The sequence below is a fragment of the Brachyistius frenatus genome, unplaced genomic scaffold, assembly GCF_029030835.1.
Source record: "Brachyistius frenatus isolate BFR_SWC_R1_liver_20210118 unplaced genomic scaffold, ASM2903083v1 Contig_203, whole genome shotgun sequence".
In the NCBI taxonomy this organism is placed as follows: domain Eukaryota; kingdom Metazoa; phylum Chordata; class Actinopteri; family Embiotocidae; genus Brachyistius; species Brachyistius frenatus.
Window position 1 is genome coordinate 307,501 of NW_027210802.1, and position 14,142 is coordinate 321,642.

Consider the following 14,142-nt stretch of genomic DNA (forward strand, 5'->3'; position numbering starts at 1 on the left):
CTGGTGGTGGTGCCGCTCTACAGCGACACCATCAACTCCCTGATCGGCATCGGCATCGCCCTGTCGGGGGTGCCCGTCTACTTCCTCTGCTGCTACACGCCGGCCAGCAAGAGACCGCTGTGGCTGCGGAGCTACATCGGTGAGGAGCCTTTTTATTTCACTGGTTTCATGTTAATACTTAGAAAAGATCCAATCAGACAGTTTTAATAAAAGAGCTACGATTATCTCTAAACTCTACCTGTACACTTATTTCTGATTGGACCGGAACATAATGTTTGATTTTCTACAGACATCCGAGTCAAGATTGAGGCTCCAGTTTTAGTCCATTTGCTTCATCGTTATTTTACTTCACTTAGTTACCGTCTATTATTTGGATTTTATTTGAATTTTTTTTATTTTTATTTAACTTGTTTTTAAACTGCTTCTTCTTTCAGATTAACAGACTTGATTGAATTTAATGGATTACACTCACTTATTTACAAAAAGAAAACACTTTCATGGTAAATTCGACTGAATCCAGCTGAGTCCTTGGTTGTTGTTTTTTTAATTCAAAAGCTGAATCCAGCTGTCACTGCAAACATCTGGCTCTGAACAGATGTTTTAACCTCATTTCCTGTTTCCGCCTCTCTCAGCTAAATCTGGCGTCCTGATCCAGAAGGTGTGCTACTCCGTTCTGACCGAGATGGACGACGACGACAAGGCCGAGTAGAGAGAGCGTTTCAAGTCCGAACACGCTGCCGGAGAGCCTCGGCGCCGGACTCTTCTCCGGCCGCTCGCTGCCGACACGAGGCCTCGACGGACGAACGCTTTTGGGGGCTCGAGCTGGATGCGGCCGACCTGACCTGTCAATCATCACCTGGCGATTTAATGAATGTATGAAGGACGACGCCAGTGCTGCCCGCCGGTAACACTTTCCTCTCGCTGACTTCAGAGAGAACATTTCACCTAAAGAAACACGCTCCTGTTTGAATTACAGAGCTGCACATCTTAGAAGAGAACTATTAAATTCATATATCACATTTTCTTTATAATGACAACATTTTTTATTTTACTGCAAGGTGGCAAATTCATATTCAATTTTTCAAGCGGACAAGATCTTTGGAACGGAAAGCACTGCTGACAATAGAAACAGTCTTAATATTAATATTATTTGCACAAATAAAAAACAACTAACTGTAAAGCTGTAAGAGATTAGATTTCATGTTCACTCACATGGAGGATAAAACGTTTTATACTGTTTAGTGAAGGGCTATTTTTTACGTCTGTTCAGAGGAAACAAGTTGGAAACAGTTGAGCTGCAAAACATGTATTTATAATAAAAGTACTTGTTGAAAACATAAAAGGACTCATTTCTCGTTTCCGTGGCGACGTGTTTTGGATGATATCAAGACAACATACACCAAAAGTGGGTTGTTTAGATTTTAATTAGAATAATTCATAATCACAACCCGTCCCTCTCTCCATAAATATGTACATAATTCATCACACTGTCAAACGCTCACATTCATCCGATGGTGTCCTTCCACGGCCGCGCTTTGCCTCTGGCTGGCTTGTCTTTGGCTGACGCCGCGGCGATGGGAGGCGTCTGCTGCAGAGGATTGTGGGTAAAAGTCTGCCTCAGTGGACCTGCGGGGGAGAAATGAAAACTTTAAATCAACTGAATGAAATATAGTTGCAGCACAGATGGAAGAGGTGGAAACAGAACAACAACCACGCTGACAGTTCACTGTCGTCTTCAGGACGTGTCATCGCTGCGTCAGTTATAAATCTGAACGATTGGGAAATATAATCGACACCAGACACAGGAATTTGGTTTTTTTTAAAGCAAAAATATAATGATGCAGAAAAAAGTTGTTTTTTTTAACATATAGCTGCAACTAATTATTACTTTAATCACATTACTTTCTCAGTTAATCATCTGGCCTAAAAAAATAAGAAGAAATGTCTATTACAAGTTCCCGGCATCGATGGTAACATCATTTTATATCTTGAATTATACATATATAAACCAAAAGTTTACTACAATATAATATGTTAAAACGGGTGCACCAGATTAACTGCTTCAGTAAACGTGTGGACAAAGAAACTTAATATAACATGAGCGTGGTACTCACTGGATCAAGCTGCTGCAAACTCAGCAAAATTCAGAACTTGAAAACATCAGCATCTACTTCTTCATGCATTCATATCAGAGTCACGTGCAGCTGATGTTTTCAGTGACACAACTTTAAGTGCTTTGTGAACTCGGCAGCAGCAGCGCAACCGGAAAGTCTTTAAATCCGAGTTCAAAATGTTTGTCTGTGTCTGTGTCCATCAAAAACTAAACATCCAGCCAGAAACATTTTGTTTAGGGGCAATACAAAAATTAAATTGTATTTTCACATGAGAATAAGAGATTCCAGTAAATAGATGAATTTCAAAACTATTTTCTGGATCATTTATCGCGTTTTATGGAAAGATTTTAACAGTTAAAACTACTTCAGTATGTCAGGACAGCCACAAGGGGGCGCACCACTCCTCCACTTGTATTTTAAGTTACCACATGTTAGTTTCGTGTTTTATGTCGTCATGACTTCATAAAGGTCCGTTAAAAGGTTCTAACCTTGACATTAAGTTCTGAACCAGCTGCATGTCGTGAATCCAACAGGTGGTTTTAAAAAGTCCATTTCATCTTTTTGTTTAAATGATTGAATTACTGATTTTTTTTTTTTTAAAGCAAGGAATTATATAATAATTGATATGACATCATATACTGAGATTTTTCTATATATTCTATTTACTGTGAAGTTAAAACAAAGTCCACAAATATATTGTTTTGACCGTATTTTGAGCATTAATAAAATAAATGCTCATGTAAATCTGTGTGGCGTCTAAATGTTCTCAATTTTGTTTTTAAAGCTTCTTTCCTCGTTTCGATCCATAAACAGTTGTGTATAAATGTGCTTTATAATCAAACTGACCTTTAGCAGCGAGGTCCAGATGACCCTTGATCCTCCGTTCTCTCTCCTCCAGCTGCTGGGCCAGCTGAGCGTTCTTCCAACCTGAAGACCAAAAAAAAAAAAAAAAGATCAATAAATAAATATTCAGAGGTTCAACTTCCTGATGGTTTTATACGAGTGAATCAAACTAAATCAAACCCCCACCCTTCTTCATGCTTTCTATTAGTCCGTCGTTCTGCGGCATGGCGGAGGCCGGGTGTTTGACCCTCTCGGGGATCTTCAGCCTCTGTCGGACTAACGGGTGTCTGAGCAGCACGACTTGACCCAGAGAGAAGAGGTTAGAGGTCATCCAGTAGGTAAACACCGCCTGAGGTTTTAAAAGAGGAAAAACAAAGAGCACGTTAAGACACCGACTGTAGAGATGCAGCGGAGGTTCGAGGGTTAAACAACGATGGGAGACCGACCGTGGGGAAGTTGATGGTGAGCGGGAGGATGATTAAAGGCATGATCCTCATCACGGTCTTCATGGTTCGCAGGTTGGGGTTGTCGATTCCAGACTCGGCACCCAGCTGAAAGAAAATAAAGACCAATGTGGTGATTAAAAGACACGTCAACTGAAAGCACGTGACTTCACGGTTCCTCCCCGCTTGTGTTTGGGTGTGTTTGTTTTGAGCGAGTGCCGCCTCACCTCCAGGATGAAGAACATGGTGCCCGTAACAGCCAAAGGCAGAATATAAAACGGATCTGCTGCCGTCAGGTCTGTGAACCACAGCGTACCTCCGGTCTGCAGGCTGGGCACCGGCAGGTAGGCCATCTTCCTCAGAGCGATGAAGAAGGAGATGAAGACGGGTGCCTGACGGACGTGAGCAGACAAGTGAGTTCTCCTGAAGATATATAATAAATCATAAAAAGGCTGTGTGTTAAAACCTGGCTAGAAAATGGAGATTGGACTTTTTTTTGTTGTTGAGAAACACTCATACATGTCATCGCTCAGTGGAATATCAAATCTGACCCATAAAGAGCTTCATTAAAATTCATCCATGTTTCCCTACCATGACGATATCTATGGAGAGATCAGCTGACCTGCACTACGGGAATCAGGAAGCCCCGGAGAGGATTCACGTCGTGCTTCTTCTGGAACAGGTTGAGCTCAGAGTAGGCCTGAGCGACTGCAACACAACAACAACACAAAAGCTCAGGATGAGTTTAACATTTAAAAAAATGCGACTGAAAAAGATTTTTTTTTTTAAAAAGAGGAGTTGAACGCTGACATTCGAATTTGTTTCCGCTCTGTTTGGCGTCGTTCATCTTGGTGGTGAGTTTGGTGATCTCGGGCAGCACGTTGTTCAGCTTGGCCGCCTCTCGCTGCCCCTTCACGATGACCGGAAACACGGCCAGACGGGCCAGAACCGTTCCTGCACGAGTGGAGAGGAACCGACGGAGACGGGGAGGAAGAACAGGATGAACAAGAGACCTCAGAGGGAGATATTTAAACCACCGGCCTTCGTATTGATTGAATAGATTCTGACCTACAACGATGGCTCCCCACCAGGGCAGACCGAGGTCGATGTGCATGAACTCCAGGAGGTTCTGGACGAGTCCCACCGGCGTGTGAGCGGCCAATCCCAGCTCGACCAGCGTGGGTTCTGTCGCCGCGGCCCGCAGGACCTCCGCCGCCGTCGGCGCGACGTCGGCCGCCCGCTCGACGATCGGCTGCGATAAAATGGGGGATGCCGGCGTCGCCACGGAAACGGCTCCGACCGGGATCTGAAAAAAAATATCAATAACATCGTGTGACTCGAGCGTGGCCGAGGCCTCGGGGATGATGACCATCTCAGACGTAGTCTCAGCCACCTGTTCGGAGAACGGCGACGCGATGATGTGGGCGGAGTCAGAGACGGAGGAGGACTCCATCACCGGAGGACCGCCGGAGGCCGTCCGTCCGTCCTCGGGTGGAGTCTGTAAACACATCAAGATCAACTCGAGTTCAAGTTCAAACTCAGGTTCATCAGAATTATATATTTCTCCACCCGCCTCTACCTCCACCCGCCCCTCTGCAGCTCCATGACAGAAGCTGGTGGATGAACTGACCTGTGAGCTGTTGTGTCTGACGGTGTCCGCCCACAGGAAGCTCCCGGGGGGTCCGCGGACCAGCAGCGACCCGGCGGCGGGACCGCGGACCTCCAACAGCGTGTGCAGGCGGGACCTCTGGAGGAGCCGCTGTTTGGACCACAGAGGGATGCACAGTTCAGACAACAACAACAACAACAAGCACAGTTCAGACAACAACAACAACAACAACAACAAGCACTTCAGTCGTTCTTTGTGAAAGAAAAGAAAAGAAAAGAGTTCCTGTTTTATAAATGAAGGAAATCAATATAAACCAGGTAAAAGCTGAAGCTCGTTGTTTCCTGCTCTTTCAGGGTCGTGCAGATGTGAACTGGTCCGTTGATGTTTGTTTTTTCAGGCCTTCTCTGCACAAAGTCACGCAGCTAGCCGGCTAGCCTGTTAGCTGCGTGAAGCCAATCTTTATCTTTCTGTTCAAGTTTCAGAAGCTCGAGACAAACACGCGACACCGTGAAAAGGAAACACTCACGTGGCTCCTCATGTCCGACAGAGGACGGCTGCCTCGGCTCGGTGTCCCAGTCTGTCTCAGGAAACATCTCGCCAGGCCGCCCGGAGTCACCCCGCTCCTGATGGCAGCCATGTTGCCAGGAACGGTAGCCCGCTACGGAAAGCGCGGAGGGTCATTTCGCAAAACGATTCGCGCGAAATAGGATATTCGTGTTTGTTTTTGTTTACCTGGATACAGACTGTAGTATAATGATGTTCACATATAATAAATAACCAGGGAGAAATAGGAACATTTGTTTATTTGTTATCGTTGACATTTTGTTTGAAGAATTTCTGTTTCATGCGACTTTGAAACTTAAACAGTTTAATTAATATGAGAGAAGGTTTCATTGAGTTATGGAGAACAACGGAAAGCCAGTTTTAAATGATTTTAACCTTTGTACAATAAAATCTCACAAGACGTTGTAATGAAAAATAACTTTATCATATTATTATCTCCTAATTAGATTATTTTTAAGTTTGTGTTTTAAGTTAAAAATCACATGTTTAATTTACTACAGTAAAGCAAATTGAGTGGAATTTATATTTAATATACTTTACTTTAATATACTGTATATATGTATATACATATTTAGGAAAGAAAGACAAATAAAAGTAAATTGTGGTAATTATACGTAAGTTAACCATGTTTTTAAAATAGCTATTGTAAGGAATTAAATATACATTCCATTATATAAATATATATATTTATTTATTTATTTATTTATAGTCTATAAATTACATGAGGGAAGCTTGGATGTGTCTTTTTATGGTCTTCTGTCTGATAAAAACAATGCAAACCATGAAGACCCGTCCGCACTTCGACCTTTTACATGAGATACTTGAGTCATTGAACTTTTACTGCGGACACTGTACACTCCCTGTCTTTATTGTGTCTGCCCGCAGAACAAACAAGTTAATTAACTGGACTTTAAACTGGACTTTAAACATTTTTGTCGCTGAAATAAAATACCAGAACCATGTTCTGTTTACCTGCAACTTAACGTCCTGCTTTTTCTTACTAAAAACTCCTGTGAAGTGATTTAACAACACGTTGATATTATTACAGTTATTTAATACACATTTTGAAGCAAATTCAGAACTCGGCAACAACAAAAGTAATACAATGAGGACGATTATACTCCCAAAACAGTGGTGGATCGACTTCTCAACATCGTATTCAGAGTGAGCAGATGGACTTTCACTCTGAGTTAAAAGAGTTCCTCAGCAAGTAAAATAAAACCAACATAAGGCATTCGGTCGTAATGTGACTTCTTGTAACTGCTGATGTGGAAAACAATATGGAGAAATATAAAATCTATTCAAACATCAGCGAGGTAATTTAACGCAGTACGTTACAGTACAACCAGAAAGGAATTGAGTTTTATTTTTGTTGTGTAATCTATTGTCTGAAATCACTTCACTTGTTGCACTCAGCGCTGTTTTTGAAAAATATTTTTTTATTAAAGTTAAAAAATATAATTTTACAGGTCAATGCACATTTTCAACAGTAGGATTTGGAAAACAGTGAAATGCAACAAAAGATCATTTAAGGTCATTTAAGGTCATCAGTCAGTCAGTGACTTCAAATGCATTAAACATAAAAATAATTTCTGCCTTGATCATTTCATTAAAATAACTTTTCATGAGTTACTTAAACTGATGCAATGAATCAGCACTTTAATAAAAAAAAATGAAAAAACTGCAATTTTTACCATTTTGCAACTTCTTAACAATCCTGTGATAAACAGGAAGTGATGCGTTTTACATTCCTGTAGGAGACCTGATAAAATGACTGAATCAAGAGGAGCACAGCGTGGACCAGATGCCTGATTGCTATCTTATTTCTGATGATGCAATATTAATAATAAAACATTAAGAACACCTTGTGGGTCACAATGATGACATGTGGCCTCATTGAATTATTGTGTTAATCTGAAATGTTTTTGGATTTCACATTAATCCCACTCTAAATCAAAGTCCATCTTTTCTGCAAAGAAGGAGATCAACAAACAGTTTTCTTTTGTGCAGCTCTTCTCCTTTTCATGTCATATTTTATTCCTGAAGTTTTTACTTCTGCATCAGACACTTTTTACTTTTTGTTGGCATTGGATTGAATCATCACATTCTGCTCTTGTCCATCTTCATTTGCTCTTTGGGTTGTTTGTTTCCGTTGCTCTGACGGTTCATTCAGGTTTAATCTGGAAACGCCCTCCAACAACGTGACCGGCGTCCGTTTTTCAGCAGAAATCAGGTTCATGATTATTTTTTTATTTTCTCTCCACGTCTCAATGGAGAGTGAAGTTTCCTCTACAATCTTAATTCTGACGTTTTTTCCCTCCTCATGTTCTTCATCAACTATTTTAACATAAAATCCTGACGAAGCAAATCTTCGTCCAGTTACTTCCTGACACTCATTTATTGTTTTGAGTTGGGAATGTTTCAGTCTTGTCTTGTCATCACTAAGAACTCCCTGCTTCTCCGTCGGTCGTCCACCTATTTCTGATCCTGCTTGTCTAAAAGAGAAGTTCTCTCTGATTTTCATTTGTTCAGTGTCTCCTTCATCTCCTGTCTCTTTGGTCTGTTTCTCCACAATAAGATCTTTATGTGCTGCATGTGTAACACTGATATTCTTCCTGCTCTGTCTAATATCCTGATCCTTGCCTCCCTTAACACCACTATCCTCCTCCTCCTCCTTCGCCTTCTCCTCCTTCTCCTCTTCTTCCTTCTCCTCCTCTTCCTCCTCTTCTTCCTCTTCTCCCTGTCCTTTACACAAACTGTCCCTGCCTCCCTGATGACAAATCTGATCATCTTTTGCTATGTTTTGTTTCCCATCACCAATAACTCCACTGACATCTCGCTCTTTCTCAACACCAGCAGGTTTAAGGTCATATTCTTTTCTAGTATTTTCTTTACCCTCCTGATCATTGATCTGTCGAACATCGTTTGATCTTTCATTGTCCGCATGCAGAAGTTTTGTCGAGGATTTTCCCGTCTTTTCTGATTGCTCTGTTTCAGTCTGTTCATCCTCATCTTGCCTCCCATCCATTGATGTCTCCTCTAGTTTGTTAAGATCACCAGGTCCTGCAGGTCCGTCGCCGACTCCAGGTTTAAAATCATGATTAATATCTGCTGTCGTCTGTCTGACTTCATGTTGTCCAGTGTTTTCATGATCCTTGGCACGTTCTTCACTGAGCAGTCCTTTCTTTTTTACCAGCTCATCGCCGGCTTCATTTCTCCTCACGTCATGTATGTTCCCCTCATCTCCCTCCTCTTTTGTGGCATCAGCATGTTCAAGATTATCACAGAAGTTTCTTTCTGCATTATATTCCTGATTAATGCTTTTCCCCTCCTCCTCCTCCTCCTCCTCCTCCTGTCTGTTTCCAATCTGTTCAGCATCTTGACACTGGACATTGCTGTCACTGGCAGCAGGTAGGAAACCTCCACAGGTGGATTCCTCTTCAGTTTCTTGAGTATGAGCATCTGTAAAAGTAGATATAAAACAAATAAACAGTTTAATTCATTCATTCACACACATCAGTTAGAATAATGAAAATATTTGCTTCTTACTTTTCCTCTTCCTGTAAAATAGAAGATAAGCACTGTGAGAACTAGAAGGAGAACGGTGAAAAGAAACAAAGGTCTTACACAGACTGTAAATACACAATCAGCCCTGTAAATGTGTGCGTTGGTGCATCCACATTTCTATGCATTTGGTGTGTCAGTGTAGTTATTGGGAGATACATAAATCTGTGTTAAAAAAATATATATATTTACAGTAAATAAATAATCAAGAAATTATTCCCAAAAATATGTGGTGGGGATGAGAAGGACTAAAACTGACCTCTCAGTGTCATTCACCTGGAGCGGCTGGAAATCAAACTGCTGGTGCAGAAAATAACCAAACATGAAATGATTCATCCATTTTGTTTCTACTGTTATGTTTCTAATTTATGTCCAATATAGTAATTTTTGAAACAACTTTCTGCAAAAAAACTAAGTAAAGGTGATCAGTCTTACCAGTGTGACTCTGATGTCATCAAATGTGTACCATCGGCCTCCTTCGTCATCCTGGGACTTGACTGTTGCCGTGTAATGTCCACCTCTCAGATCACCAAAGTGATCCACAACAGCGTACAGTTCATACATCTGACCCACCAAAGAAAGAAAATGACAGATATTATAATCAGGAATGAAAAATGAATCATGATCAAATACTAAAATGTGTTGTATACCTCCGGGTTCACCAGCATGTTGGGAACATCCACACATCGGTTGTTTTTGACATATGACATGGAACAGTAGTCGAACTCAAACCTCTTCAGCATCAGCATCAAAACATCTGGATGATGCTTTAGTACACATTTCTGAACAATAAAAACATCTTAAAACGTGTCATTATGTAATAATTCTACTTTCACATTATGAATTGTTAATACTGTCATTTCAAAATGAACTGACGGTCAATAAATTTGAAAAAATGTTTTCTCTTTACTCACAATAGTAGCATCAACTTTGTCGTCACACTTCTCACAGTACATCTGGTTTTCTCCACTGAAATGTGAGTCCTTAAAAAACTCAAAAATGGCATGCACCTGTAAAATGAACTCATGTAATTTACTTCTGAAATAAGCACTAAGAAATGAGAATGAAATGTTAAATGCATATTTTCTCAAGGAGGAAGATTTGAAACACGACACACTAACTTTATTAAATCAGAGCTAAGAATCGAGATCTCATTTTGAAGAGAGATCTGAGAGAAAGCAGGAAACACATAAAAACAACTGCTTTTAGCACCTTGTGATTGTAAAACCTCTGCAAACCAGTTAGTCAACTTGCCAATCCTTTCAGCTTCAGGGCCATATGCCGTTTCCCTAAAGCATCATTATGCAGTTTCCTCATATAACAGCAACACACACAACATCATATTTAAGTTTATATTCTCTGGGAACAAAAACATGCGGACGAGTTTTCAGATCCTTACCACACTGTAGTTTTCACTGGACTCCACCAATGGAAGAGGAAGATGCCAAAATGGCCCATCTGCAGCCGTCTCTGTGCAGCAGGTGGAACAGATGGTCCGGTGGGCCACGACTCCGTGGAAGATCTGAAAATGCACAGAGGGCCTGTAAACGTGTTACTGATCACTTCCTAGATCCTCTTTCACGTTGGTGACATCTTCACCTGTGACGCCTCTGGACTGGTCAGTCTTAAAATCCTCTCCAAGTACTCAGCAGCATCATGCTGTTCATTCACTGGGAGGGAAGACAATTGTGCATTAGTTGAATATAATAATGATGGATTTTGTTGTCCTGTGTGCTGACATACTGTACCTCTGTCGATGCCCAGCGTCTTTATTATGTCATTTATCATCATATGCGTATCACTTGCTGGATGCTTCTGTAAGGCATCAAACAAGGCGGCAAGATGACGATCAATAAAGGTGTCGGGATGCTCACCGGTGTTCCTGAACAAAGCGGAGACAGAGCGGCCCATCGGTGACACAAAGGAACCGCATTTAAACTAAAATCATTATAATGCATAAGGTTGGACAGAAACGCACCTTTTCACAGCTTCTCTGAATTCGTTGGTCATGAACAGCACCTGCAGTACACTGTTCAAGTAACATGTCGCTCCTTGGTTTGGCAAGCCGTGGTACCTCCTACGAGCTGCTGGGAGGACAACGGTAACAACACATGTAAAGATCAGAACTGTCTTTGACCATTAATCTCCTGTAATTTACAGGTCAGGACAAGAACCGAACCGTGAAGTCCGAGAAAGTCTCTGCAGACCCCGAGATAAAATTGTGGCAAGAAATGAATCAGGATAAAAAATAAAATCTCTGAGTGTTCACAGAGGCCTCAATAATTGTTAGATGGAGGAAGTTTAAAACCACCAGGACTCATCAGCCATCCGGTCAAAGTAAGTGAACCAGTAGGGCCGAGGTCAGGGAGCTCTGCAGAGACCACAGACTGAGGAGACAAAATATGATCAACAATATATGCCTTTAAGGCAGAAGTCCAAACAGAGTACACAAACTGTCCCTGCCTCCCTGATGACAAATCTGATCATCTTTTGCTATGTTTTGTTTCCCATCACCAATAACTCCACTGACATCTCGCTCTTTCTCAACACCAGCAGGTTTAAGGTCATATTCTTTTCTAGTATTTTCTTTACCCTCCTGATCATTGATCTGTCGAACATCGTTTGATCTTTCATTGTCCGCATGCAGAAGTTTTGTCGAGGATTTTCCCGTCTTTTCTGATTGCTCTGTTTCAGTCTGTTCATCCTCATCTTGCCTCCCATCCATTGATGTCTCCTCTAGTTTGTTAAGATCACCAGGTCCTGCAGGTCCGTCGCCGACTCCAGGTTTAAAATCATGATTAATATCTGCTGTCGTCTGTCTGACTTCATGTTGTCCAGTGTTTTCATGATCCTTGGCACGTTCTTCACTGAGCAGTCCTTTCTTTTTTACCAGCTCATCGCCGGCTTCATTTCTCCTCACGTCATGTATGTTCCCCTCATCTCCCTCCTCTTTTGTGGCATCAGCATGTTCAAGATTATCACAGAAGTTTCTTTCTGCATTATATTCCTGATTAATGCTTTTCCCCTCATCTTCCTCCTTTCTAATCTGTTCAGCATCTTGACACTGGACATTGCTGTCACTGGCAGCAGGTAGGAAACCTCCACAGGTGGATTCCTCTTCAGTTTCTTGAGTATGAGCATCTGTAAAAGTAGATATAAAACAAATAAACAGTTTAATTCAGTCATTCACACACATCAGTTAGAATAATGGAAATATTTGCTTCTTACTTTTCCTCTTCCTGGAAATAGAAGATTCTGAGAAGTAGAAGGAGAACGGTGAAAAGAAACAAAGGTCTTACACAGACTGTAAATACACAATCAGCCCTGTAAATGTGTGCGTTGGTGCATCCACATTTCTATGCATTTGGTGTGTCAGTGTAGTTATTGGGAGATACATAAATCTGTGTTCAAAAAATATATATATTTACAGTAAATAAATAATCAGGAAATTATTCCTATTTATTTTAATTGAAGCTGAAGTGGTCTAAAATGCTTTCTGAATCCAATGGGTATCTTACCCGGAGAGTTCAGAGTGTTGTTGTAAAACTGCCCTCCATTTTCACGCGAAGACATTTTCAGCTCACTTCTTCACTGCTGACAGCTGCGGAGGAATTTAAAGTTAACAATCAAACACGTGATTGTTTTGAAAACGAGTCGGCTATAAAAAAAAATTAAAAAAAATGAAAGAGAAAGAAAAACCCCACGAACCTTCAGTTTGAAGAGTCGCGGTTTCAGGGTTTTCAGGGGATTCCCACGGATCCCTTTAAACACCTGTTGTGACAGTCAGTAGCTTTTCATCTGATCGAGCTTTCTCTTTCACTTATTACAGCTTATTACAGGATGCTGCATTCACGGGGTGTCGGAGATGTTCATTTAAAGCACGGCTCACAAGTGGCGCCTGAATGTGAGAGAAAAACAACATGGCAGAAACTACACGTGTCTAAACATGACTAAAAGTACAAATGCAGAAGGTTATGGTTCAAGAGAAACCTTACTCAGTCCTCAATAAACGGACACGTTATCAACATGCTTCTTCGTTAGAGTTCAGGAACCTTGTTTTCAGTCTTTCAGGAGTTGTTTGAGAGAGTAAGATGTTGAATATTTCCTGTTTGTCCTGTTTAACTTGGCTGAATTACAAAATCCACACAGGAGGATAGTTTCATGTTTGTTTCAGTGTGCAGATTTGTTATTCGCACCTTCACTTTTTTCTTTATCTTATTTAACTACATGATGTGTTCATTTTAATATTCCCTCTATTCTTAGGCTTGCTATTAACACACTATTACCACTGACTTTGATTTCTATTGTTTTTTTAATTGTACTGTTCTTTAAACTGAGATTTATGTGTGAGCTAGTTTCCCCTGAATAAAGTGTTTATCTATCTATCTATCTATCTATCTATCTATCTATCTATCTATCTATCTATCTATCTATCTATCTATCTATCTATCTATCTATCTATCTATCTATCTATCTATCTATCTATCTATCTATCTATCTATCTATCTATCTATCTATCTATCTATCTATCTATCTATCTATCTATCTATCTATCTATCTATCTATCTATCTATCTATCTATCTATCTATCTATCTATCTATCTATCTATCTATCTATCTATCTATCTATCTATCTATCTATCTATCTATCTATCTATCTATGATCTATCTATCTATCTATCTATCTATCTATCTATCTATCTATCTATCTATCTATCTATCTATCTATCTATCTATCTATCTATCTATCTATCTATCTATCTATCTATCTATGATCTATCTATCTATCTATCTATCTATCTATCTATCTATCTATCTATCTATCTATCTATCTATCTATCTATCTATCTATCTATCTATCTATCTATCTATCTATCTATCTATCTATCTATCTATCTATCTATCTATCTATCTATCTATCTATCTATGATCTATTATCTATCTATCTATCTATCTATCTATCTATCTATCTATCTATCTATCTATCTATCTATCTATCTATCTA

The 14,142-nt window shown here is 40.3% G+C and overlaps 3 protein-coding genes across 6 annotated transcripts in view; 1 reads left to right on the top strand and 2 right to left on the bottom strand.

The window, feature by feature from the left end:
* slc7a7 (solute carrier family 7 member 7) overlaps positions 1–1,316 on the top strand; it is a 9,433-nt gene extending 8,117 nt beyond the window's left edge. For 2 of the 3 annotated variants that reach the window (XM_069718976.1, XM_069718975.1), the window contains 2 exons: positions 1–139; positions 633–720. The exon at positions 1–139 is cut by the window's left edge and continues 45 nt beyond it. In XM_069718976.1, the coding sequence (XP_069575077.1) occupies positions 1–139; positions 633–636 (143 nt within the window). In that variant the 3' untranslated portion in view covers positions 637–720. Of the gene's footprint in view, positions 140–632 lie in introns of all 3 variants that reach the window. The other variant, XM_069718977.1, reaches the window with a different exon arrangement.
* A 90-nt stretch (positions 1,317–1,406) lies between these two features.
* oxa1l (OXA1L mitochondrial inner membrane protein) lies at positions 1,407–5,661 on the bottom strand. Of its 2 annotated transcripts, XM_069718974.1 has the most exons (11): positions 5,536–5,661; positions 5,031–5,159; positions 4,794–4,898; positions 4,469–4,706; positions 4,211–4,354; positions 4,023–4,108; positions 3,628–3,792; positions 3,404–3,508; positions 3,144–3,306; positions 2,961–3,041; positions 1,407–1,626 (listed from the first exon to the last, which is right to left on the bottom strand). In XM_069718974.1, the coding sequence occupies exons 1-11, from the start codon at positions 5,644–5,646 to the stop codon at positions 1,505–1,507; spliced, it is 1,449 nt and encodes a 482-aa protein (XP_069575075.1). In that variant the 5' UTR covers positions 5,647–5,661; the 3' UTR covers positions 1,407–1,504. The 2 variants fall into 2 exon arrangements, with proteins under 2 accessions (XP_069575075.1, XP_069575074.1); XM_069718973.1 differs by having other exon boundaries at positions 4,469–4,898.
* Positions 5,662–7,510: 1,849 nt separating this feature from the next.
* On the bottom strand, positions 7,511–12,925 carry LOC138633030 (ubiquitin carboxyl-terminal hydrolase 47-like). Its single transcript, XM_069719001.1, has 16 exons — positions 12,846–12,925; positions 12,656–12,738; positions 12,366–12,392; positions 11,730–12,278; positions 11,116–11,221; positions 10,886–11,019; positions 10,737–10,807; positions 10,537–10,659; positions 10,052–10,147; positions 9,788–9,919; positions 9,573–9,701; positions 9,397–9,437; positions 9,123–9,163; positions 8,767–9,035; positions 8,217–8,343; positions 7,511–7,542 (listed from the first exon to the last, which is right to left on the bottom strand). Exons 2-16 carry the CDS (start codon positions 12,708–12,710, stop codon positions 7,511–7,513), a joined length of 1,932 nt encoding a protein of 643 aa, XP_069575102.1. The 5' UTR covers positions 12,711–12,738; positions 12,846–12,925.
* Between the last annotated feature and the right edge of the window lie 1,217 nt (positions 12,926–14,142).

Bases quoted from the DNA above. Each gene is read 5' to 3' on its own strand.
- oxa1l (XM_069718973.1), bottom strand. From the start codon at position 5,646: ATGGCTGCCATCAGGAGCGGGGTGACTCCGGGCGGCCTGGCGAGATGT. The intron at 4,899-5,030 runs GTCAGTTCATCC...ATGTGTTTACAG, and splicing joins TCAGACACAACAGCTCACAG to ACTCCACCCGAGGACGGACG. The intron at 3,042-3,143 runs GTGGGGGTTTGA...TTTGGTCTTCAG, and splicing joins AATAGAAAGCATGAAGAAGG to GTTGGAAGAACGCTCAGCTG.
- LOC138633030 (XM_069719001.1), bottom strand. From the start codon at position 12,710: ATGTCTTCGCGTGAAAATGGAGGGCAGTTTTACAACAACACTCTGAAC. The intron at 12,279-12,365 runs GTAAGAAGCAAA...CTACTTTTACAG, and splicing joins TATTTCCAGGAAGAGGAAAA to ATGCTCATACTCAAGAAACT. The intron at 10,660-10,736 runs GTGAAGATGTCA...GTGCATTTTCAG, and splicing joins CCAGTCCAGAGGCGTCACAG to ATCTTCCACGGAGTCGTGGC.